The sequence below is a fragment of the Candidozyma duobushaemuli genome (assembly GCF_002926085.2).
Source record: "Candidozyma duobushaemuli strain B09383 chromosome Unknown D_B09383, whole genome shotgun sequence".
Classification (NCBI taxonomy): domain Eukaryota; kingdom Fungi; phylum Ascomycota; class Pichiomycetes; order Serinales; family Metschnikowiaceae; genus Candidozyma; species Candidozyma duobushaemuli.
The window spans coordinates 627823-649550 of NW_020289898.1; the positions used below are offsets into that span (position 1 = coordinate 627823).

Consider the following 21728-nt stretch of genomic DNA (forward strand, 5'->3'; position numbering starts at 1 on the left):
TGAAGTAGTAGGTGTGTGTTGATAATAAAGCCGTACTGTGGGTGCGAAATTACCCCAGGGTTGAAGCCATGACGTATTACAGGTGGGCAGGAAATCAATGAAGAGAAGGAAATTGCGTTTTTTGTGAGTTTTTGTAATAATGCCTGGTTTTGGTTTGTGACTTTGAGTTGGGTTTATGAAAATGGAGGTAAGGTTTCTCCACTGTGGCTCACCTACTTCTAGAGAAACCAAGGTAGTACGAAGGGTATCGAAGACACATTCTGGATCGCTTACTAAAAGATGTTTTGTTGATTTTCTTGGAAACCAGATGGTTCAATTCGTCTTGTGTTTTCCAAATGTGAATCATCAATTGGTGAGTGTCTATGGATACTCATACTCTTAGTAGACCTCTATTCTAGAATCGAGATGCACTGAACACACTACAAATCTTGTAGATACTTTACAGACGTTTTGTTCCTCGTGTCGTCGACTTGAAAATTCAAATCCCTAATACCACAAGTGCAAACCTCCTAACATAGCCCAATACTTCTCTATATAACACTCCAACTAATACTACCACACCAAGTAGCCCATATACCAGATCACCAACTACCTGACCACCAGACCTACAATTCCCTTTCCATGCAATGTGAAATTCTATACTCCATGCAATGAGAATTTCTATACTCCATGCAATGTGGATTTCTATACTCATCCACCGAAATGCTAAATGCTCTCCTAGTCAGCCAACTGCTGCAACTTCTTGGCCACGTTTCTCCTCGACTTGGCCAACTTCTTCTTCTGGCTCTTTGTCAAGGCTGTTTTGAGCTTCTCAGGCGAAGGAAGCCCGTATATCTTTCGAGGCACCTCCTCGTTGCTTTCCTTCTTCCTTATACCCTTGGACAGTCCACATCCATTGAACTGATTCACTGAGCCCGCAGAGCTCACGGGACTGCCACCTCCCTCACCTTCTCCGTATCTATAATTTGGAGATCCAGGAAACTCGCCTTTTTCGATCAACTCCATAAACCTCTTCTCGTTCTTTCGATACTCCACCTCACACTCGTCTAGCCGCTGGTTCCACAAATGCTGGGCCAACATGCCCGCTTCATAGTTTGTTCTTCCCACCATCAATAGCGTGTGGAAATAGAAGAACTCGTCGATGTCTTTCCAGATCGGCAAGGTGGCAGATCCGTGGTTGATGTAAACACTGCCGTCTAGAAAGAAAAAGGCGTGGTGGGCGGCGACGGGGAGCTCGATGATGCCTATTTTGCGGCACAGAGGACACATGAGAGGAACAATTGGTTTTGTCTGGGGAGAGAATCTACTCGTGGAAGAAGAAGGAGTAGTTGCGAAACGGTTGTTTCAGAGCGGCTTTTTATACGTCTGGAAGGGTGAAACGAAAGTTGTCGGGACAAGTTATGTTGAAGTTTGGGCAGGGAAGGGGTGGAGTGGGGTTATTTGGGGCTTTCTTGGGGTGGTGTTGACGAATGGGTGGGAGGTTTTGTGATTTTTGCAGCCATTTTGAGGTCACTGATTATGGAGATAGAGGGTCCGGAGAGACACAGAAAAGGCAGAAGAATACACAATCTAAAGTTAATTTAATATAAATTGTGTCTGCTCTTTATCTTTCTATTAGCTGTAGGGGGTTAGTTAAGCGTATCTTCCATGCTCTCTACTTGGTGGGATGTAGGGTAGAGAACCATACTTGGAATAAGGCGAAAACTACAGGGCTATATACCTGAGGGTAGAAATCCATCGAGTATTATGAAACAATCATAAGGAACTCTAGGGCGGGTCAAAACTACCGTTTCTTAGCTCATTGCAACTCTCAGTCTCAGAAGACTTATAAGCCACATCACTAGCCACCTCCATCTACAACTCATTAAACCAAAAGCAAACGTAAATTAAACTAACTAGACGTTTCAACATAAGACTCTCAAAATTGTGTCTTCAGCTGCCGTCAGCACACTGTCTCTTGGCCAAGTGGGGTGGATCATCTGGATTGACTTGCAAGCAAGCAAGATCTCCGCAATCGGCATGGCTCGTACAAGGATCGCCGGCTCTCGCTGAAATGGCGGTACCGGCCAAAAAGACAGTCAAGGCTAAGATAGAAGATTTCAACATTGGAGAAAGAGCTGTTGAGTTGAACAAGAAGGGAGAGGACGGCCTTATATAGTTCACCGAGAGGTCGAGCCAGGGGTGCCATGTTTGCTCGTGGACCTGAGAACACGTCTGCTTCTCTTATTCTTGCCGGCCGTGTGGGGTAACACAAAACTGGTGATATTCGCTTAAGCGTGTGTTCTACTGAATAGAGGTAATACCGATGTTGTTTAAACCCGGTACAACAACGCAAATTTCAAAATAGATTTGTTGTTTTTCGTTGGTTTCCAATTACTTCCTTCGTTCGTTGGCTTCGTGTTCTCTGAATTGGACGGTCCTCCGTCGACGCATAAATAGCGTCTATAGCGCTGTGCATTGGACCTTAATGGTGTCATCCGGATAAACCTTCCATTTCACAGCTTTCAAGTTATTAGCTGTGAAGATAAGGAGACGTCGTGGTGGGCTTAGATAAGAAACGGGCCACTAGAGGAGCATGATACCTCTTTTGATGGGTTCACATATGCATGGTGACTTCTCTGTGGATGTTGCAATTCTGTACTATTCTGGTGAAAGACGAACTCCACAGTGTAGGTTATATTTGGAAGTTCATTTGATTCTGTTTGATAACTTGAATAACACATATTTTGATGATAGAACGCTCTTTTCGCAGCCATTTTGGAGCTCAGTTGTAGTGGCTAACTAATGGGTGAATGGAGACTCTCTTAGGAAGACATCCTTTTCTGGTTCCATTGTCAAGTTAGAGGCTAGTCTCCATTGAGAAGATTTTGCACGGAACGTGAAATTTTCAGCGTATGTGGGAATGTGGTGAACCTTCAAAGCTCCATCAATATTTTGCAGCCATTGTAGGCTCGAATGAGGTAGACTTCTTTGCACATTCGTTGAATCAGATACAATGTCATACACGCCCCGTAGGGTCAGTCTGACTCTTTCATTACAGAAAGTCGGTAATACTACTAGAAGCGACCACTTATTAGTGTATTACAAGAGGAGCATTTGTGGTCCTTCGCATGGGGCCCTTTGGACAAAATAGTACCTCCATAACTCGACCATATCTCCAGAAGAAATTGTAAAAACTGCAATGTCTGGATCTTCCCTACAACTCTATGCTCAATTCATTCCAATCATGTATTCACTTCTGGTGACTCGGTGGCCTGGGACTTTGGAACGTATCCGCATTTCACATCATTCATGTAAGCGTCAAACCTAGCTTTTACTCTTAACTCAGCATATTCGCTCAACAAATCGTAGGTGAGTTCCTTTTCATTATCGAAGACATCAGACAAATGGTTCAATTCGTACTCGTCTGGGTTCCTGATCTGCACGTCGTACTGGCCAAGGTTGTTCTTTTTCACATATCTGTCGCTGAGTTTGCCAATGACGGCATACTTATCAGAATTCCTGGAAACAATAATATAATCGTCTTTGCTGACTCGAAAGATGCACAGATATGTATCCCACATTGCAAGCTCGTCGTAGGATTTGATGTAGTCATCGACGTGGTCGAACTTGATGTAGACTTCCTCTTTTCCACCGAAAGTGTAGAGTTTTCTGTTGAAGACGGACACATTGGGGAAAACATTTTCGTTTGGGATTTCCCTTTTGTTGTACTTCACCAACCATTTGTCTTCCCAGGTCATTTTTGATTTTTTTGGTTTTGCTGAGTTTGGACGACGAATCCGGCTTATCTTATACGTTGAAAAGAACCCCTGCTGCATAACGCCACAACCTGGTTCCAGTGGTCCAAGCACAAAGCTCGTTTAGCGAAGGGTGTAAGTTTTTCATTGATGGTGAATCTAAAAGTCCCGTGCATTGTGATTTAAAAATTTTGATCAATATAAAAATAAATACTTATAATGATCTTCATCTCAGTAATCACCAACAGCCTTTTGAGGACCACCGCACAGGTGAGTGGCTACTGCGTGGAGGTGCATAATCAATAGAGAAGCGCAAAAGCGACTTTTCGTGAATACACTGGTATTGACTGGTTTGTACTTCTGGCACTTCGAAGATGAAGTAGATTCATCACTGGGATTGGAAAATCTCAAGAATTTACTACAAGAAACAACAATTACGTATTTTTGTGGGCCCCAGCCTCCAGGGCGCATTTGCGGCTTATCTCGTCAATGCGATTTTGTGTCAAAAGTGCATATGACGTGTAATTGACAATCAAAGTAAAAGTGGCACGTCGGGTCTAGCTGATTTCAGAAGTGGGGGATCCAGCTCGAGATTTGCTCGAGTTGCATTTGGTTCCCTCATGGAGGTGTATGTTCGTTAAAATTGCCAAATCTGCTGTGGTGTGTGGAGGCTTTAGAGAGAAATTTATGATATCTTCAATTACATCCCGGACTACCGAAAGTAGTCTACTCAAACGAAGCTGATTTTCTCCAAATTTTGTTCTGTTCCACTTTGGAAGGTCTCATTTGTACAGAAACCAGATCTGTTGGTACTTTACTCTCTTTTAGGAGTCACTAGAAAAGACCGTAGAGGAGTGTGGTCATATCGAAGGTGGGCATAATCTTTCATCCAAGCGCATCTTTTACACGTCCAAGCTGACGATAGCTTTCTTAGGATTCCTGATTTAGGGAAAAAGTCAATTCTTTGATCTCTGCTTTCACATCCACTTAAGTAAACTCATAGCTTGAGAAAGGTATTCTCGATAGTTAAGATCTTAACGGTTTGAACGTTAAAAGTTCTCTCTGGAGATGGCTTTTTACTAAAGCGCTACCTCTGATTTAAAACTAACACGAATTCTTGAAATCCGTAATTTTCAAATTCTCAATATTCTAACCATATTCAGTTACCTCCTCCTTATCCACTTTTCGCAGCCAAATTCGCAAACCACCACATACCACAAACTTCCTCACAAATATCAAAATCATATCAAGTTTAACGAAAACAACAATAACAGTCCACCTAAAAAATACATTTTTCGTGAAGGCCCTCCCAGAAGAAATCCATCCAACCCCACATTCATCCTATTAACCCTACCCACCTGCTCATCAACTTTCCTGCACTCATCTCTTCACATCAACAACATCAACTACACCTTCTTTACAATAACAAAATGGCTGCCGTGCAGAGAGTGAAGCGATGCCCCGGCTGCCACCATACCAAGTTCATCCAGGACATGCTGGCCCTGCTGGGTGATCTTTCCTGTGAAAACTGTGGTATGGTCCAGGAGGAAAACCCCATCATATCCGAAGTCCAGTTTGGTGAATCCTCTTCTGGTGCTGCCATGGTGCAGGGTGCCATGGTCGGAGCTGACCAGGTGAGAGCTAATTTCAGTATGAGAAATGCCATGGAGCTGAGAGAACAGACGCTTCTTAGCGCCAAGCTGAAAATCAAGAAATTGGGAAGTGCCATGAAGATTCCCGAGTACATTTTGGAGTCCGCAAGCGGCTGGTTCAAGCTTGCGTTGGTGCAGAACTTCGTCCAGGGTCGTCGTTCCCAGAACGTGATCGCCGCCTGCTTGTATGTGGCGTGTCGTCACGAAAAGACTCACCATTTGTTGATCGACTTCTCCTCGAGGCTCCAGATCTCGGTATTCTCGCTTGGTGCCACGTATCTCAAGCTCGTGAGAGCTTTGCAAATCCAGAAACTTCCGCTTGCCGACCCTTCCCTATTTATTCAACACTTTGCCGAAAGACTAGATTTCGGTGACCAGACAGCCAAAATCTGCAGAGACGCTACGAAACTTGCCCTGACTATGGCCAAGGACTGGATATACGAGGGAAGACGGCCTGCCGGTATCGCTGGAGCGTGCCTTATGCTTGCGGCCAGAATGAACGATCAGAGAAGGTCCCACGGTGAAATCGTGGCTATCGCTCGTGTGGGTGAGGAAACCATCCAAAAGAGACTTAACGAATTTGGCAAGACGCAATCTGGTGCCATGACGCTTTCACAGTTCCGTGAGTCTGAGGGCGCTGCGTCATCGCTTCCACCCTCCTTCACTCAGAATCGTAAAATCGAGCTGAGAATTCTGAGCATTTTGAGCCAGCGGTCCCGTGTTGTCAAGCAATATAGAAAACTCGCAAGCCGAAACAAATTGTTTGACGTTTTGTTTGAGCAAGAGAGCGACAAGAGGCCTGTGCCAAAACTGGAATCCAATTCCGATATCGCAGCCCAGAAGTCTGACGAGAGTGAGAAGGAGAACACTAGGGAGGGCACGCCGAAGGACAGTGCAGAAGCTGCGACGGCAAATGAGAGCAATAAGGAGGCTGAGACGGGCGAAAGTGAGGTCGACAAGGGTGCTAATGAAACGAATGAGAAGAGCCAAGAGGATAATGCTAAAGGAGAGGCTAATGAAACGAATGAGAAGAGCCAAGAGGATAATGCTAAAGGAGAGGCTAATGAAACGCCAACCAAAGCCAACGCCGAAAACGATGGCGAAAACGATGAAACCGCAAATGGTAATGAGGAAGCCGACGATGATGACGAAGACGATGAGATTTTCGACCTCTTACCGGATGCAGATGACCCTCCACCGCAGCCCAAAGACGATCAGCCCTACAAACCCACAAGCAAACGACTCTCAGGCCTTCGAACGGACTTTGGTCTCCGAAACCGCCGCCTGCGACCCACTTATGACGACAATTCCTTTGAAAAAGAGTATGATGCCTTGCCTGCGAAGCATGCTAGCCGTAAGAGACGCTCTACTACCGCCAGTGTGGTTAAGAAAGACGGCTTGTTGAGGTCAGTGTTGGCTGGAGGAGACCTCACAGAGAAAGATGTGGAAACTGCTTTGGAGATGATTTGGAAAAATCAGCAAAAGACGCTTCAGCAATCACTCTATCAAATCCCGCTGGAAAGTCAGGCCAGAAGTCTTTTCGTCCCAGAGGAGGAAGGCCCTGAGTTTTCACCAACTCCTGAGGAAGTTGATGGGGATGAGGAGAGGCTAGCTAGGCAGATCGAGCTCAACCGCCCTAGAAACTTGCTCAAGAATTTGCCAACTACGGAGTCTCTTCTTAGTAAAGTCTCAGATGATCCTAATTTGGGTGATGACGAAGATGACGACGAAATTGATTCCATGCTTCTCAATAAGAAGATGAGCGAAGATAAAGAAAAGATTTGGACTTCTCTCAACTACGAGTTCTTGATCGCTCAGGAAAAGCGTGTTTTGAAACAGGCAGCTGATGAGATTGCCGGAAACACGTCGGGCCAGCAGCGCAAAAGGAGAAGAATCAAAGATACTTCAATGGATCCAGTTTTGAACGATGCTGCTGTTGCAAATGCCATTAGTCTGATAGGAGAAGACGGGAAAGCTGCAACTCCTGCAGACAGCGCCAGACAAATGTTTAACAATAAGGCGTTTTCCAAGAAGATTAACTACGACTCCATTGGATCACTTTTCCGAAGCGCCCCCACTGCCGCTGATTCATCGGTACTGCCGAAACCCAGTGTGTGAGCTTATCTGGACCAAGTTTGTGCGGTGGTGCACGGATGTTTTTATCGCATCAAGGCCCCGATGAGCATCTCAGCTTTTTCACCAACACTGAAAACAACAGAAAATGGGCAAAAAGAGAAGAGCCGCTATCCTTCCGACCAACATTATCTTGTTGCAGAATGTCGTCCGCAGAGACCCTGGCTCGTATCATGAGGAATTCCTTCAACAGTATTCCCACTATGAGTCGTTAAGAGACATTTTCTTGATGAACCCCACGCCCGACCAAGGAACAGAGTTTGGGGAGCTCATTGGCTTCGTTTCGGCGGTTTGTAACTGCTACCCTAAGGAGACAAAGGACTTCCCCGAGGAACTCAAGAACATTCTTCTCAACAATCACAGAGAGTTGACTCCCGAGCTCCGAGAGAAGATCATCCAGTGTCTTACCATGCTTAGAAACAAGGGCATCATTACCGCTGAAACCTTGATCGCCACACTCTTTCCCCTCTTACGTGCATACTCCAGTTCGTCTCAGAACGCATCCACCAGTTCCCAAAACGCTAAAGCTGTCAGACGTCAGATCTACAGCACGCTTATTTCGCTTTTAAAGTCTATGAACACTGGTGCTAAGAACCAGAAGATCAATAGAACCACGCAAGCATTGCTTTTCGAGTTGCTTGACCAGAGAGACTCCCAGGGTTTCTGGGCTACTAAGCTTACCAGAGAACTCTGGAGAAGAGGTATTTGGGACGACTCCAGAACCGTCGAAATCATGACCCAAGCTGCATTGCATCCTGACATCAAGGTCAGTACGTCCGGTGCCAAATTCTTCCTTGGTGCTGACAAGGAAAGACAGGAGAATTTTGAAAACGACCTGTCTGACGATGAAGGGTTTGACATGAGTGCCTTGAAGCACAAGATGCAGATCAACAAGAAGTCGTCCAAGAGAAGTAAGAAGATGGAGCAGGCGATGAAGTCGTTGAAGAAGAAGAACAGCAGTAAGGGTTCTGCCACATACTTGAACTTTTCTGCCATTCACTTGCTCCGAGACCCTCAAGGTTTTGCTGAATCTCTCTATGACACGCACATGAGCAACAAGGCCGCCAACAAGTACGACTTGGAGCACAAAATCTTGTTTATGAACCTTGTTTCGAGACTTATTGGTACGCATAAGCTTACAGTTTTGGGTATCTACTCATTCTTCCTCAAGTACTTGACGCCAAAGCAGAGAAACGTCACGCAAATCATGGCTGCCTCTGCCCAAGCCTCTCACGACTTGGTCCCTCCAGAGAACATCAACTCTGTTGTGCGCAAAATCGCCGATGAGTTCGTCAGTGACGGTGTTGCATCTGAAGTCGCTGCCGCTGGTATCAACACCATCAGAGAGATTTTGGCTCGTGCACCTCTAGCCATTGAAGCTCCTCTCTTGCAAGACTTGGTGGAGTACAAGGGCTCCAAGGCCAAGAACGTCATGATGGCTGCTAGATCACTCATCACGTTGTACAGAGAAGTCGCTCCCGAAATGTTGCAGAGGAAAGATCGTGGTAAGACTGCTTCTATGGAGCTTCAGCATGGAGAGAAGAAGGGTTTGCCACAGTTTGGTATCGAATCCGCCACCACCTCTATTCCTGGTATTGAGCTCTTGGCCAAATGGAGAAAGGAGCAAGGTTTGGAGGACGATGAGGACAAGGACGAGAACTGGGAGGTTGCCGATGAAGACAGTGATCTGGATGACGAAGGTGACTGGGTCAACGTTGAATCTGATAAGGAGATTGATATTTCCGACTCTGAGGATGAGAAGAAGGATGAGAAGGACAACGAGGATGAGGACTCTGACCTTGATCTTTCTGATGACGAAGAAGCTGAAAAGGATGAAGCTGGTGCTCCTTTGAAGAAGAAGGCTAAGATTGCCAATGCCAAGGCAGAGGAGGCACTTGCTGCTGAAAAGGCCATGACAGAGATGCTTTCGAGCAGAATCCTCACACCTGCCGATTTTGCCAAGCTTGAAGAATTGAAGGCTCAGGCTGGTGTTGAAAAGATTCTCGGTAAGCAGCACAACGAAGAGGAAGTTGACCTGACTACGTTGGTTGGTAAGGTCAAGTACAAGCAGCTCAGAGAGGAGAGAATTGCCCATGCCAAGGAAGGAAAAGAAGACAGAGAGTTTGGTTCCAGAAGAGGCAAGAGAGAGGCTCCTCATTCTACTACAAACAAGGAGAAGGCAAGAAAGAAGAACTTTATGATGATGATTCACAAGAAGGCTGTCCAGGGCAAGCAGAAGATGTCTCTCAGAGACAGACAGAAGGTGTTGAGGGCACACATCACGAAGCAGAAGAAAAAGGGACTTTAGATATGTTTAGGTACAATGATGAATATTCAATGGTCAGCCTCTGTAGCCAGCGGAATTTGCTAAACTCCAGATCTTACTCTTCACTCACAACGCTTTCAACAAATAGATTACATTGGCATTTACAATATATTACACAACAGCAGGTTGCCGAAGGATGGAAAACAGTGGATCAAAACAGAGAAGAATTGAAAGAGCGCCACAGGCAAATTACTGGCTCTCGGCCCCCTCGGGAGCCTTCTTCTTCTTTTTCTCGGCCGAGGCGTCCTTATCCTTCTTTTTCTTCTTCTTCTTTTGCTGGTTCTGCTGGGCCTGGGACGATGGAGCACTGGACTTGTCGCTGCTTTCTGTCTTGGCGGCTTCTTCAGCAACCTCAGCGGCAGCAGCAGCAATGGCGTTAGCGACTGTGGAGTTTTCGGCTGGAGCAGGCTTGGCCTTCTTCTTCTTTTCCTTAGGAGTGGCTGGGGTCTTCTTCTCGGCAGGCTTAGCCTCCTTCTTCTCGACGGGCTTCACCTCCTTCTTATCCTCCTTCTTTTCAGCTGGCTTTTCAGCTGGCTTCTCCTCCTTGTCGGCGGCCTTTTCAGCAGGCTTTTCGGCCTCCTTCTTCTTGGACCCTGGCTTTGGGCCTGGTTTGGCGCCCGTCTTTCTTGGAGCACCGGGAATTGGGATAGGTTCGCCACCCTCAGCGGTCTTGGTAGCGTTGTAGGTCTCCAAGGCCTTCTTGTAGTCCTCAAACTCGCTCTCGTAGGCCTTCTGGAGGGCCTCCTTGTCGGGGCCGCTCAAATTGGCCCATCTCTCGGCGATGATCTGGTTGAGCTCGGTGGCAGGGTAGGTGGGGAGGCCGTTTTCAATGCGTTCTCTCTTCATCTGGTCACGAATGCTGAGGTTGAAGCGCAAGTAGGTGGTCAAGGGCTTCTTGGGCGCGTTGGGGTCTCTCTCGATCTTTCTCTTCTTGGGCTTTTCGGGCTTTTCGGCCTTTTCTGGCTTCTCGGCCTGGGCAGGCTCGGCAGCAGAGGATGGGGCGGTTTCAGCTGTGGTTGGGCTGGACGAGCCAGACTCGGCAGATTCAGATTCCTGTTTTTCCACGGGCGCCTCGTCCTTTGGAGCAGGTCTCTTTCTCAGTTTTTTTTCGACTTTCTTGGGCTCCACGAACCCATTGGCCTTGACGTCCAGGGGCAAATCGGCCAAAGCAGCCTGAGTAGCACCGGTGATGGAGGCACTCAAAGCAGCCAATGAGGAGGCGGAATCGGAGGCATCGACGCCGGCGGCTTTGTAGAAATTGACTGTGGCGGTAGCGGCGTCCTTGGCGGCGTTGGAAAGCTCAAAAAACGACGCCACGAGGGCGTTTTTGGCCTGTTCTAGCGACATGGTGATGAAGAAAAGTGGTGGGGCAGAAAAAGGGAAAACGTCGGCGCCAGTCGCGCCAGGCCAGGTGGGATGGAAAAACGGGGATGGTCTGCAGAAGGCAGGGTTCCCGGGGGTTTGGGAAAAAAAGAAGAAGAAAAAGTGGGATAATTTTGGCCGAATTTTTGGGATCTGCTGTCCTTTTATAATTTTACGGTCTGGTGGACGAGTTTACTGGGTCTTTCTGTGGTGGAGGTGGGCTGGGTCCGGCACCTTCGCGGCACAACAAATAGCCTCCTGGCGCCAGGCCACTGCACTGGAGGCAATTAAACAATACATATTTGGAGGAAATCTAAAAACATTTTTGAATAATCAAAAACTTCACGATTTCTGCTTTTCAAAAATGTAAAAAAATTCCCAAAATTCCCCCAAAAACTCCCTTTTTGCTGGTCCTCCCGCTGCGCCCGTGGCCCCGATTGTTATTTGCTCACGCCCGCGGACTCGGGTTTCTCGCCGTCGTGCGGGCCCGCCCCTGGCCAATTTGTCGCCAATTTTTCGCCCGCCGCCGCGAAAACAAACAACTTTTGGCGCCAGTTTCTTGGAATCCGCCTGCGCTGCGGTGCCCGTGGAATTTGCAAGTGGTTGTGCAAAAAAAAGTGAAAGTTTGTTGGCGAAGGAAGAATTAGGCTTCTGTGGAGCAAATGTAGATCTGATTGTTTTTTTGTGATTTATGAAATAGACTTTTGTGGGTGGAGAGGAGTCTATGGCAGATGGTCTACTTTGGTGTAACATGGAAAGTGTCTCACAGTTGGTACCCGCATCACTATGGGGGTCCTTTGGGGTCTGAAGTTTTCAGCTCAAAAACGATGAGGTATTTTGAAGATTGAGATGTGAAGAATGCAGAATTAGGGTTCTGGAGAAGTAGGATCATGAACATTGGTGGTGGGTTCAGTATGGCTGTTGGTGTCTAGGCATTGGCATTGATGGGCATGAATATGTATCGACTTGGAGGAATAGAAAAGTTGAAGGTACTGCAAATCTACAAAACCTCTGGGTATTACATAACCTGCAATGATTCTTTCAAATGGGTCATGGTGCAGCTGCATCCGGATTCGTATTTGTCTTCCTTTGCTATCTACGGTTCAAAAAAACATTCAATATGGAGATTATCGAAAGTTCGTGTTTGACAAAGAGTTTATCACAATTTGTTAGAAATTGACGGTTTGCGGTTCTGTATTTGCAGCCACTCTTCATGTATTTGCAGCCACTCTTCATGAATTCTTCATTTTCGTAGATCTGTCCACCGTGACCTAAACATCCTATTTTCTTCTTGACCAGCGAGCTATCCTTGTTCACAATGTATTGAATATTTGTCAATGATCACTTTCAGGTAACCTGAGCATCACCATATCTTCACCACCTGGTTCCACCAATTGATGTCATCGACAGAAGTTCTTTCGTAAAACCATCAAAATTTTGAACTCAACGAATCGAACAAAAAATTCCACCAAAAACTACCCTAATTTCTCCGAAACCACCAAACTTCTAATTTCCACCCGCAGTGCGAAGTCATCTCGAAATCTGGGGTAATCTCAACTACATGTTTACACCTCTACGCCGCCTTTCCACAGGCAAAATCGCTGTGGCGTGCCCCGGCCAGGGCATTATTCCAAGAGGCTGTCTTTTCAATTTCAAAAAACACGAAAATCTTATAAGGCCTTCCCTCCAGTTGGTGGATGAGGTGTTGAAGGAGAAGTTCTCCGAGAAACTCATAGAGCAACCTCCCACCGAGGCGGATCTCTGGAGCTTGAAAACATCCAATGCCCAGCCTGCCATTCTCGCCGCCACGTACATCACGTATCAGCTTTTCCAGAAACTCTATGGCATCGATTTGGTGAAAGACGACAAAACAGGCTACTTGTTAGGACACTCTTTGGGTGAGTATTCCGCCTTGGTGCTCGGCGGAGTGCTTGATTTTGGAAGAGCCGTGGAGGTGGTCAAAAGAAGAGGCCTTTTGATGGAACAATTGTTCGAAAAAGGCGAGTATACCATGTTGGTGCTTGTGTTCAGACCCAAGAGCTTCGAAACGGTGCAAGAGGTTGCAAATAAACACGGTGTTCTTGCCTGTGTGAATAACTCGTCACAGATTCTGATCAGCGGTCCAATTGCACTGGTGGAGGCTGCGTTGGCAGATATGCCCAAGGGAGCTGTTCTCAAGCTGGTGAAACTTCCTGTGAAGATTCCATTTCATAACTCGTCGTTGCAGACCATAGAGCCAGAATTGGCCGAGCTAGCGCCAGAGCCTAAAACGCCAACGAAGCCAATTGTCTCGAACTTGACTGGCCAGGTGAGTGAAGGTCACTGTTTTTTGAATACCGTTCTGGACAACTCCAAGCCGGTTCTCTGGAAACAATCTTTTGATTTTCTTAAGGAGCAGGGCGTCGAGGGCGTTGTTGGTTTGGGACCTGGACAGGCTTTGGGTGACATGAACAAGCGGTCTGGCTTGAGTAATCATCCAGTGGTGGGTTTAGAAGATATGGAGGCGCTTGCGCAAAAGTGGGAGGCCCTCTAGTCCCGAGAAAGTGGTTCCGATGATTGACATCTGTATGCGCCAAAATATGTAAGGGTGCTTGGTTGGCGTGGATTTTGATCATGTTGAAGTGACGGTAGGAGGTTGTGTGTGAATCTACGTCACGTTGGTCTTCGACTACAAAAGAAGCAGATCTAGCTCCTTCATGGTACTACGAATGGAAGGTCGAGATCAAACAAAGGCTTTCGACGGTGATGCTCCATACGAAACTATTCACAGAAGGCTCCATGGACAATACGTACCGTAGGGCTGAGTTTCAGTAGATAGACAAAACAATTGTATTGTTTTCCAGCCAGACTTAACTTCCTAAAGCACCTGCCTCAACGGCTCTAGCACATCCGATGAAAATTGCCAGCTCCAGAAAAGCACGATGCATCTCGTTTATACCCTTTACATCAAAATCACGATATCCTCGAAATTTCGAAATCTCAAAACGCCAATTTCCAGAAAATCACTTCTCTGACTCCTCCGTGGCAGCGATGCCATCTCATGTAATACGTCCAAAAAGCGTCTCCATCATAGCCGCCATGCAACCCATAAGCTATTGATTCGCAGCCAATGGACCTCGGTCAATCAGGAAGCCAAGACCGGGTGGTTTAAAAAAAATCAGTTGGAGAACATCTAGATCAACAGAGCATCAAACGAACTTTTCAAATTGAAAGAAAACCAACAAATTAGCCAAAATCAACGGGACAGCTTGAGTGATGTACGAGGATCCGAGTCAGAGGCTTATCGCGTTGAGTCAGGGAAAAAGGTCCCGTTGAAAACGGCCACACCAGAAGAATAAACAACCTTTTTCAGCTAAATCTAAACTTTCTCGTCTACTCAAAAAGCCCCAACGCTCTGTTTGTGAATTGCCCCGCTGGCTGCCCCTCCTTTCGCTTATCACTTTCGTTGCATCTGCGTTGCGAGCCCTGCGTTTGACTCTGTGATTTTTCATCCTCTGTCGATGAGTCGTCATTGAAAACGAAACACGTACTCCATACTTCCAGCTCAATTGCAATTAGACTGACCAGGCTGAGGTATTAAAATGTAGAAGAAAGAATGAAATCAAAATCACCGTTTATTCCCCATTATTGTATATCAACTACATCCCCCACTGGATGCCGCACACTGGTTAATCAGCTCCAACTGACCCCCATCAAAAACCACCCCTTCCCCTCAAATCACAAAAAAAAAAAAAAAAAACTATAAATACAGCAGAGTCCCCCGCCCACTTTCACCCGAAACCCCTTTATTTCGAAAATCCACCAGGCCCAGCCCCCTCCCCCATAACCACCGGTGGTCCGAGTCAGCGCGAAAAATAACCACTTTCTCAATCCTCCACTCCTTCGTTTCTTCTCCATACCACTTTTCTTTTCCATGCCAGCCCAGTTGATCGACGGCAAGGCCATTGCCCAGCAATTGCGGGCGCTGATCCACGAGGACATCGCTGCTTTCCAGAAAAAGCACGCTGATTTCCAGCCTTCTTTGACCATTCTCCAGGTGGGTGCCAGACCAGACTCGTCCACTTACGTGAAGATGAAGTTGAAGGCGGCTGAGGAGGCCAACATCATCTGCAACGTGGAGAACTTGCCCGAAAGCGTGACCGAGGTTGAGCTTTTGCAGAGAATCGCCGAGTTGAACGCCGACATTTCTGTGGACGGTATCTTGGTCCAGCTCCCCATTCCAGCCCACTTGGACGAAACCAAGGTGACCAACGCCGTGGCTGCTTCCAAGGATGTTGACGGTTTCGGCCCCCACAACGTGGGCGAGTTGTCGAAAAAGGGCGGTGCCCCCACGTTTTTGCCTTGCACTCCCAAGGGAATCATGCAGTTGCTCGAGAAGCTGAAGGTGGACATTTCCGGCAAGAACGCCGTGGTTTTGGGCAGATCCGACATTGTGGGCCGCCCAATCGCCAACTTGTTGATCAAGGCCAACGCCAACGTGACCGTGTTGCACTCCAAGACCTCGAAAGAGCTGTTGCAGGCCCACTTGGCCCATGCCGATATCGTCGTGGTGGCCATTGGCGTGTCTGGCTTTGTCCAGGGCGACTGGCTCAAGGAGGGCTCTGTTGTGATTGACGTTGGTGCCAATTTCGTGCCTGACGAGTCCAAGAAGTCTGGTTCCAGAATGGTTGGTGATGTCGACTTTGAGTCTGCTAAGGAGAAGGCTGGTTTGCTTACGCCTGTTCCTGGCGGAGTGGGCCCTATGACCGTGGCCAACTTGTTGGACAATGTCGTGATTGCCGCCAAGGAGCACTACAGAGCCAACAACCAGACCCCTCAGTTCACCAACCCACTCAAGTTGAACTTGCAGAAACCAGTTCCCTCTGATTTCGAGATCTCCAGAGCCCAGAAGCCCAAGAGAATCAACCAGGTTGCCGAGGAGGCCGGAATCTTGGACTCTGAGTTGGAGCCTTTCGGTTTCTACAAGGCCAAGGTCTCGTTGGACATCTTGAAGCGTTTGGAGAACAAGGTCAACGGTAAGTACGTTTTGGTGACCGGTATCACCCCCACGCCTCTTGGTGAGGGTAAATCCACCACCACCGTCGGTTTGGCCCAGGCTTTGGGTGCCCATCTCGGCAAAAACGTCTTTGCCAACGTCAGACAGCCTTCCATGGGTCCTACTTTCGGAATCAAGGGTGGTGCTGCCGGAGGCGGATACTCCCAGGTGATTCCTATGGACGAGTTCAACATGCACGTTACCGGCGACATCCACGCCATTTCCATGGCCAACAACTTGTTGGCTGCTGCCATTGACACCAGAATGTTCCACGAAAACACCCAGAAGGACGCTGCTTTGTACAGAAGATTGGTGCCTGCCAAGAAGGGCGAGAGAAAGTTCCCTGTTGGCTTTTTGGGCAGATTGAAGAAGTTGGGCATTGACAAGACCAACCCGGACGAATTGACCGAGGAGGAGGTTTCCCGTTTCGTCAGATTGGACATTGACCCCGACACCATCACCTGGAGAAGAGTGGTGGACTGTAACGACAGAATGGTCAGAGGCATCACCATCGGCGAGGCTCCTACCGAAAAGGGTATGACCAGAAAGACCGGTTTCGATATTTCCGTCGCCTCGGAGTGTATGGCCATTTTGGCTCTTTCCACCTCTCTCCAGGATATGAGAGAGAGATTGGGCAAGATGGTTGTTGCTGCCTCCAAGGCAGGCGAGCCTATCACCTGTGAGGACATTGGCTGTGCTGGTGCCTTGACTGCTCTTTTGAAGGACGCCATCAAACCCAACATCATGCAGACTTTGGAAGGTACTCCTGTTTTCGTGCATGCTGGTCCTTTTGCCAACATCTCCATCGGTGCCTCTTCTGTTCTTGCCGACAAGATGGCCTTGAAATTGGCCGGTACCTCTGCTGATCTTACTGAGGAAGAAAGAGCCGCTCAGGAAGGTTACGTTGTCACCGAGGCCGGTTTCGACTTCACCATGGGCGGAGAGAGATTCATGAACATCAAGTGCAGAGCCTCTGGACTTGCTCCTGACGTAATTGTCATTGTGGCCACTGTGAGAGCCCTTAAGGTCCACGGAGGTGGTCCTGAGGTCAAGGCCGGTGCTCCATTGGCTGCCGAGTACACCCAGGAAAATGTCGAGTTGTTGAGAGCCGGCTGCTCCAACTTGGGCAAGCACATTGAAAACGCCAGACAGTACGGTTTGCCTGTGGTGATTGCCATCAACAAAATGTCGTCTGACTCCGACAAGGAGCACGAAGTCATTCGTGAAGAGGCCCTCAAGGCCGGTGCCGCCGATGCCATTGTGTCCAACCACTGGGAAGAAGGTGGCCAGGGTGCTGTGGACTTGGCCAGAGGTGTCATTGACGCTGCCAACTCGATCGACAAGGATTTCAAGTTTTTGTACGAGACAGAGCCCTCTGTGGCCGACAAGATCGACACCATTGCCAAAAAAATGTACGGTGCTGGCGAGGTCGAGTTCTTGCCCGAGGCCCAGAAGAAGATCGATCTTTACACCAAGCAGGGTTTCGGCAACTTGCCCATCTGTATTGCCAAGACCCAGTACTCCTTGTCGCACGATGCTGCGCTCAAGGGTGTGCCCACCGGGTTCAAATTCCCTGTCAGAGACGTCAGAGCCTCGGTTGGAGCTGGATACTTGTATGCTTTGGCTGCTGAGATCCAGACGATTCCTGGTTTGCCCACCCACTGTGGCTTCATGAACGTGGAGGTGAATGACGACGGAGAGATTGACGGTTTGTTTTAGACAGCCACCAAGTTCAACACTAACGAGACTACGAAATAGGTTCAACACTAATGGAGTGATTACTGTAGGAAAGGTGGCATGGAAGTGGCAGCGTAGAAAGGCAAGCTATGGTTTGGGGAGTGGAAGTTCTGGATTTGATGGTAAGTCTTCTGAAGGTGACTGGATCAAACAGGTTGGTAGAGTATAGAAAGAGAGATTGAGTCGTTGAACGATATGTTGAGTATGAGGCAACGATTCGGTGGCCGCAAAAAATGAAAATAAACTGTTGAACGGTGAAATTCAGTTGAAGTTGAAAAGAAGGTTGAAAAGCACGATTGGCTCGAAAAGCAATGGAACAATTGTCAGAGGCTTAATAAAATCAGACATGAGTCTGAAAAGAAATCTGAAATAATCATGGTCGAGCGTTGAAAAGATAAGGCAAGTAATGATCCATGTAGAGGGCAGTGTGACGTCTGTTTAGATCTCCTCAAGCAAGTGTGGCATTTCCACGATTGCCTTTCGAGTTTGCCATTTACCGAATGAGTCGCCTGTCTTCCAAATCGGCAAAATCCACCGGCACTTAAATAATTCCGATGTCCCTTCAAATTCCTTCCATTCCGAGAGAAACAAACAATTCCGTAAAAGCCTCAAAATAGCGCTTCAATTGCCAGCTTAGAACAATAAAGTATGCAAAACTGACCCTCCAGTGCCCTAAGCCATGTCCACCATCCACGGAATTTCTCGTATATGGATGGGGTACTTTCTGGATGCCGTTTTTCGGATGCACTGCCGGACCCCACAGGCGTGGAAAACAAGCTCATCGAATGGAGTTATCCACGAATAATAGGATGCACATATTCCACGGCGAAATGATGCGGCGGTCGGTACAAACTCATGATGTGCCGATGGGGTGACGAAAGGAGGTTTCGAAGCAAAGTGCCCAAAACCCGTTTCTGCTGATCGCCAAAAAAGGATCTAACCAAGATCCAATCCCGCTGTGCTTCGATACTCCAAAAAGGAATTTCTTATGTTGCCGGAACCACCTCGGAGAAATGTCCGAGAATCCGTGCTCGCGTGAAGGAATTGTTCCGACCCGCATTAAACCGGCATTTCTTATTGCTTCGGCCTAGGCCCGTCAGGTGACACAATTCATAAAAAGATAAGGCAGTTTTTTTTCAAAAAATCCCTGATAAGCCACTTTTCGACTAAGCCGGGTCCGCCCAAAAAAGCCAAAGCCGTATTCCCCAGATATCTGACGTCAGAGCCCGTTTGGCCATACGGCGATTCGGCAGCACATGCAGCGCTAAACAGCAAAATGGCTTATTGTTCCTGCACGCAGACCCTGTCAAAACGGTGCCGCTCGTCGCTGACAGAAAACGCCCTTATCTGGGATTTCCGAAAAATCGCCCCAGAACTGCCGCTCCGCACTGGCCGCTTATCTGCCTGTGTTGCGCCGCCCCCACTCCCGCAGCCGCCGATGCTTTTTTAACGCTCTTTCGCCTCTCTTTTTTTTCTTGGCCTGAATCCGTCAAAAACCTGTCAAAATGGCTGCTAAAGTCGATGAAAAAGTCGCCATCGCTGAAGAAGGCGCCGGCGGTGAGTATGTTTCCGAGCGGGATATGTCGTCTTTGGAAGGCACCGAGCCCACGGAGGACGAAATGAAGTCGCTCAGACGTGTGGCCAGAAGAATACCGTTGGCCTGTTGGCTTGTTGCTGTGGTTGAATTGGCAGAACGTTTTTCGTACTACGGCTTGTCGACGCCGTTCCAGAATTACATGCAATATCCCAAGCCTCGAGGCGTGTTGAATTTGAACCAGAACGGTGCCACCGCCTTGTCTTACTTCTGGCAGTTTTGGTGCTATGTCACCCCGATTTTCGGTGCCTGGGTCGCCGATACGTACTTGGGCAAATACAACACCATCTGTATCTTTTGCGTGGTGTACATGCTTGGTATTTTGATTTTGTTTGTCACGTCGATTCCGTCCATTTCTGGTGAAACCACCTCGCTTGGTGGGTTTGTCACTGCCGTTATCATTATCGGTTTGGGAACCGGTGGTGTGAAATCGAACGTTTCGCCCTTGATCGCCGACCAGATCCCCAAAACCAAGCCATCGGTGAAAACGTTGAAATCAGGCGAAAAGGTCATCGAGGACCCCAACCTCACCATCCAGAACGTCTTCATGTTCTTCTACCTTATGATCAATATAGGCTCGCTTTCGGTCATCGCCACGACGGAATTGGAGAAAAACGTTGATTTCTGGGCGGCTTACCTCTTGCCGCTCTGCTTCTTCGTTATTGCCCTTGCGGCGCTTTTCTTGGGTAAAAACGTCTACCACAAGGTGCCTGTGGGAGACAAGGTCATTGCCAGATCGTTTCAGTGTACTTTTGTTGCCTTGAAAAAGCTCAACTACGACGCTGCCAGACCTTCTCTTAATCCAGAAAAAGAGTTCCCTTGGGACGACCAGTTTGTCGATGAGGTCCAGAGAGCCTTGTACGCCTGTAAGGTCTTCTGCATCTACCCCATCTACTGGTTGGTTTACGGCCAGATGACGAACAATTTCGTTTCTTCTGCCGGTCAAATGGAGCTCCACGGTCTCCCCAACGATATTCTCCAGGCCATCGACTCCATCACCATCATCATTTTCATCCCCGTTTGCGAGAGTATCGTGTATCCGTTCATCAGAAGATTCACGCCTTTCAGAGCCATCACCAAGATTTTCTGGGGTTTCATGTTTGGCGCTGCCTCCATGGTTTACGCTGCCGTTTTGCAGCATTTCATCTATGCTGCTGGTCCATGTTACGAATTCCCCATGTCTTGTGCTCCTGAGTACGCTGACACTCCTAACAGAATCCACGTTGCTCTTCAGACTCCCGCTTATTTCTTGATTGGTATGTCTGAAATTTTGGCCTCCATTACCGGTTTGGAGTATGCCTACACCAAGGCTCCAGTGACAATGAAATCGTTTATCATGTCGCTTTTCCTTTTGCAGAATGCCTTTGGTTCTGCTCTTGGTATTGCTCTTTCGCCTGTGTCCAAAAACCCCAAGATGGTCTGGACGTATACAGGTTTGGCCGTTTCGTGCTTTATTGCAGGTTGGATCTTCTGGTTCCTCTTCAAGCATTACAACGACAAGGAGGACGAATGGAACGATTTGGAGTATGAGAAGGAGGGCGAGGGCTTGGAGCCTGTGGTTTCCTTGACGAAGTCTTTTAAATGAGTATAGAACACGTTAGATAATGAGAATGGGATTGTAGCTGAATGGTTAGAGGAGCCACAGAAAGGATTATCCATAGAGGGGGAGCTCGTGGAGAAGGAGGCGGATTGAGATATCAACTCTTCAAGGATGATGCAGATTTCCGAGCAGAAGTACCTCTGGATAGGCTCATGAACGATTCTGGTTTGAGTCGCTGTGGAAGTTTTAGTCTGCATGCATTTTGGACGTAAAATGCCTATACGGGCATCTGGCATTCTTAGTAGTCGTCTAATATACCAGGAAAACCTGGTATAGGACGTCATGGGTGTTGGTCGTCATAAATCAGACTGAGGGTCCTGAAGATAGAGACTATCGAGAGTCCTCTGGCAAGCGGTTGAATCATCAAAATGGCAAGGACCAGTGGTTCTTTTAGATTTTGCATATCTCTAAACCAAACCAAGCCTGTTCTGTGCTCATTCCTCACCAAGAAACATTTGCACCCAATCATTTACCCAAAATCCACCACGCCATACACCCTGGTGATTCCAAAAGCTTCCCTTCCATCAGCTTTCGACACCTTTTTTTTTTTTT

The 21728-nt window shown here is 47.7% G+C and overlaps 8 protein-coding genes across 8 annotated transcripts; 5 read left to right on the top strand and 3 right to left on the bottom strand. All coding sequences in view use genetic code 12, as the record gives it.

Moving 5' to 3' along the window:
* Positions 1 to 717: 717 nt before the first annotated feature.
* CXQ87_003878 (uncharacterized protein) lies at positions 718 to 1269 on the bottom strand (the record flags this gene model as incomplete). Its single annotated transcript, XM_025482337.1, has 1 exon — positions 718 to 1269. The coding sequence occupies one exon, from the start codon at positions 1267 to 1269 to the stop codon at positions 718 to 720; it is 552 nt and encodes a 183-aa protein (XP_025336955.1).
* Positions 1270 to 3224: 1955 nt separating this feature from the next.
* CXQ87_003879 (uncharacterized protein) lies at positions 3225 to 3740 on the bottom strand (the record flags this gene model as incomplete). Its single annotated transcript, XM_025482338.1, has 1 exon — positions 3225 to 3740. One exon carries the CDS (start codon positions 3738 to 3740, stop codon positions 3225 to 3227), a length of 516 nt encoding a protein of 171 aa, XP_025336956.1.
* A 1427-nt stretch (positions 3741 to 5167) lies between these two features.
* On the top strand, positions 5168 to 7507 carry BRF1 (transcription factor TFIIIB subunit; the record flags this gene model as incomplete). The annotated part of the gene is made up of 1 exon (XM_025482339.1): positions 5168 to 7507. The coding sequence occupies one exon, from the start codon at positions 5168 to 5170 to the stop codon at positions 7505 to 7507; it is 2340 nt and encodes a 779-aa protein (XP_025336957.1).
* A 103-nt stretch (positions 7508 to 7610) lies between these two features.
* On the top strand, positions 7611 to 9830 carry SDA1 (Sda1p; the record flags this gene model as incomplete). The annotated part of the gene is made up of 1 exon (XM_025482340.1): positions 7611 to 9830. The coding sequence occupies one exon, from the start codon at positions 7611 to 7613 to the stop codon at positions 9828 to 9830; it is 2220 nt and encodes a 739-aa protein (XP_025336958.1).
* A 207-nt stretch (positions 9831 to 10037) lies between these two features.
* On the bottom strand, positions 10038 to 11195 carry HMO1 (Hmo1p; the record flags this gene model as incomplete). Its single annotated transcript, XM_025482341.1, has 1 exon — positions 10038 to 11195. One exon carries the CDS (start codon positions 11193 to 11195, stop codon positions 10038 to 10040), a length of 1158 nt encoding a protein of 385 aa, XP_025336959.1.
* A 1576-nt stretch (positions 11196 to 12771) lies between these two features.
* Positions 12772 to 13743, top strand: MCT1 ([acyl-carrier-protein] S-malonyltransferase; the record flags this gene model as incomplete). The annotated part of the gene is made up of 1 exon (XM_025482342.1): positions 12772 to 13743. One exon carries the CDS (start codon positions 12772 to 12774, stop codon positions 13741 to 13743), a length of 972 nt encoding a protein of 323 aa, XP_025336960.1.
* A 1380-nt stretch (positions 13744 to 15123) lies between these two features.
* On the top strand, positions 15124 to 17964 carry MIS11 (trifunctional formate-tetrahydrofolate ligase/methenyltetrahydrofolate cyclohydrolase/methylenetetrahydrofolate dehydrogenase; the record flags this gene model as incomplete). The annotated part of the gene is made up of 1 exon (XM_025482343.1): positions 15124 to 17964. One exon carries the CDS (start codon positions 15124 to 15126, stop codon positions 17962 to 17964), a length of 2841 nt encoding a protein of 946 aa, XP_025336961.1.
* Positions 17965 to 19487: 1523 nt separating this feature from the next.
* On the top strand, positions 19488 to 21161 carry CXQ87_003885 (uncharacterized protein; the record flags this gene model as incomplete). The annotated part of the gene is made up of 1 exon (XM_025482344.1): positions 19488 to 21161. The coding sequence occupies one exon, from the start codon at positions 19488 to 19490 to the stop codon at positions 21159 to 21161; it is 1674 nt and encodes a 557-aa protein (XP_025336962.1).
* Between the last annotated feature and the right edge of the window lie 567 nt (positions 21162 to 21728).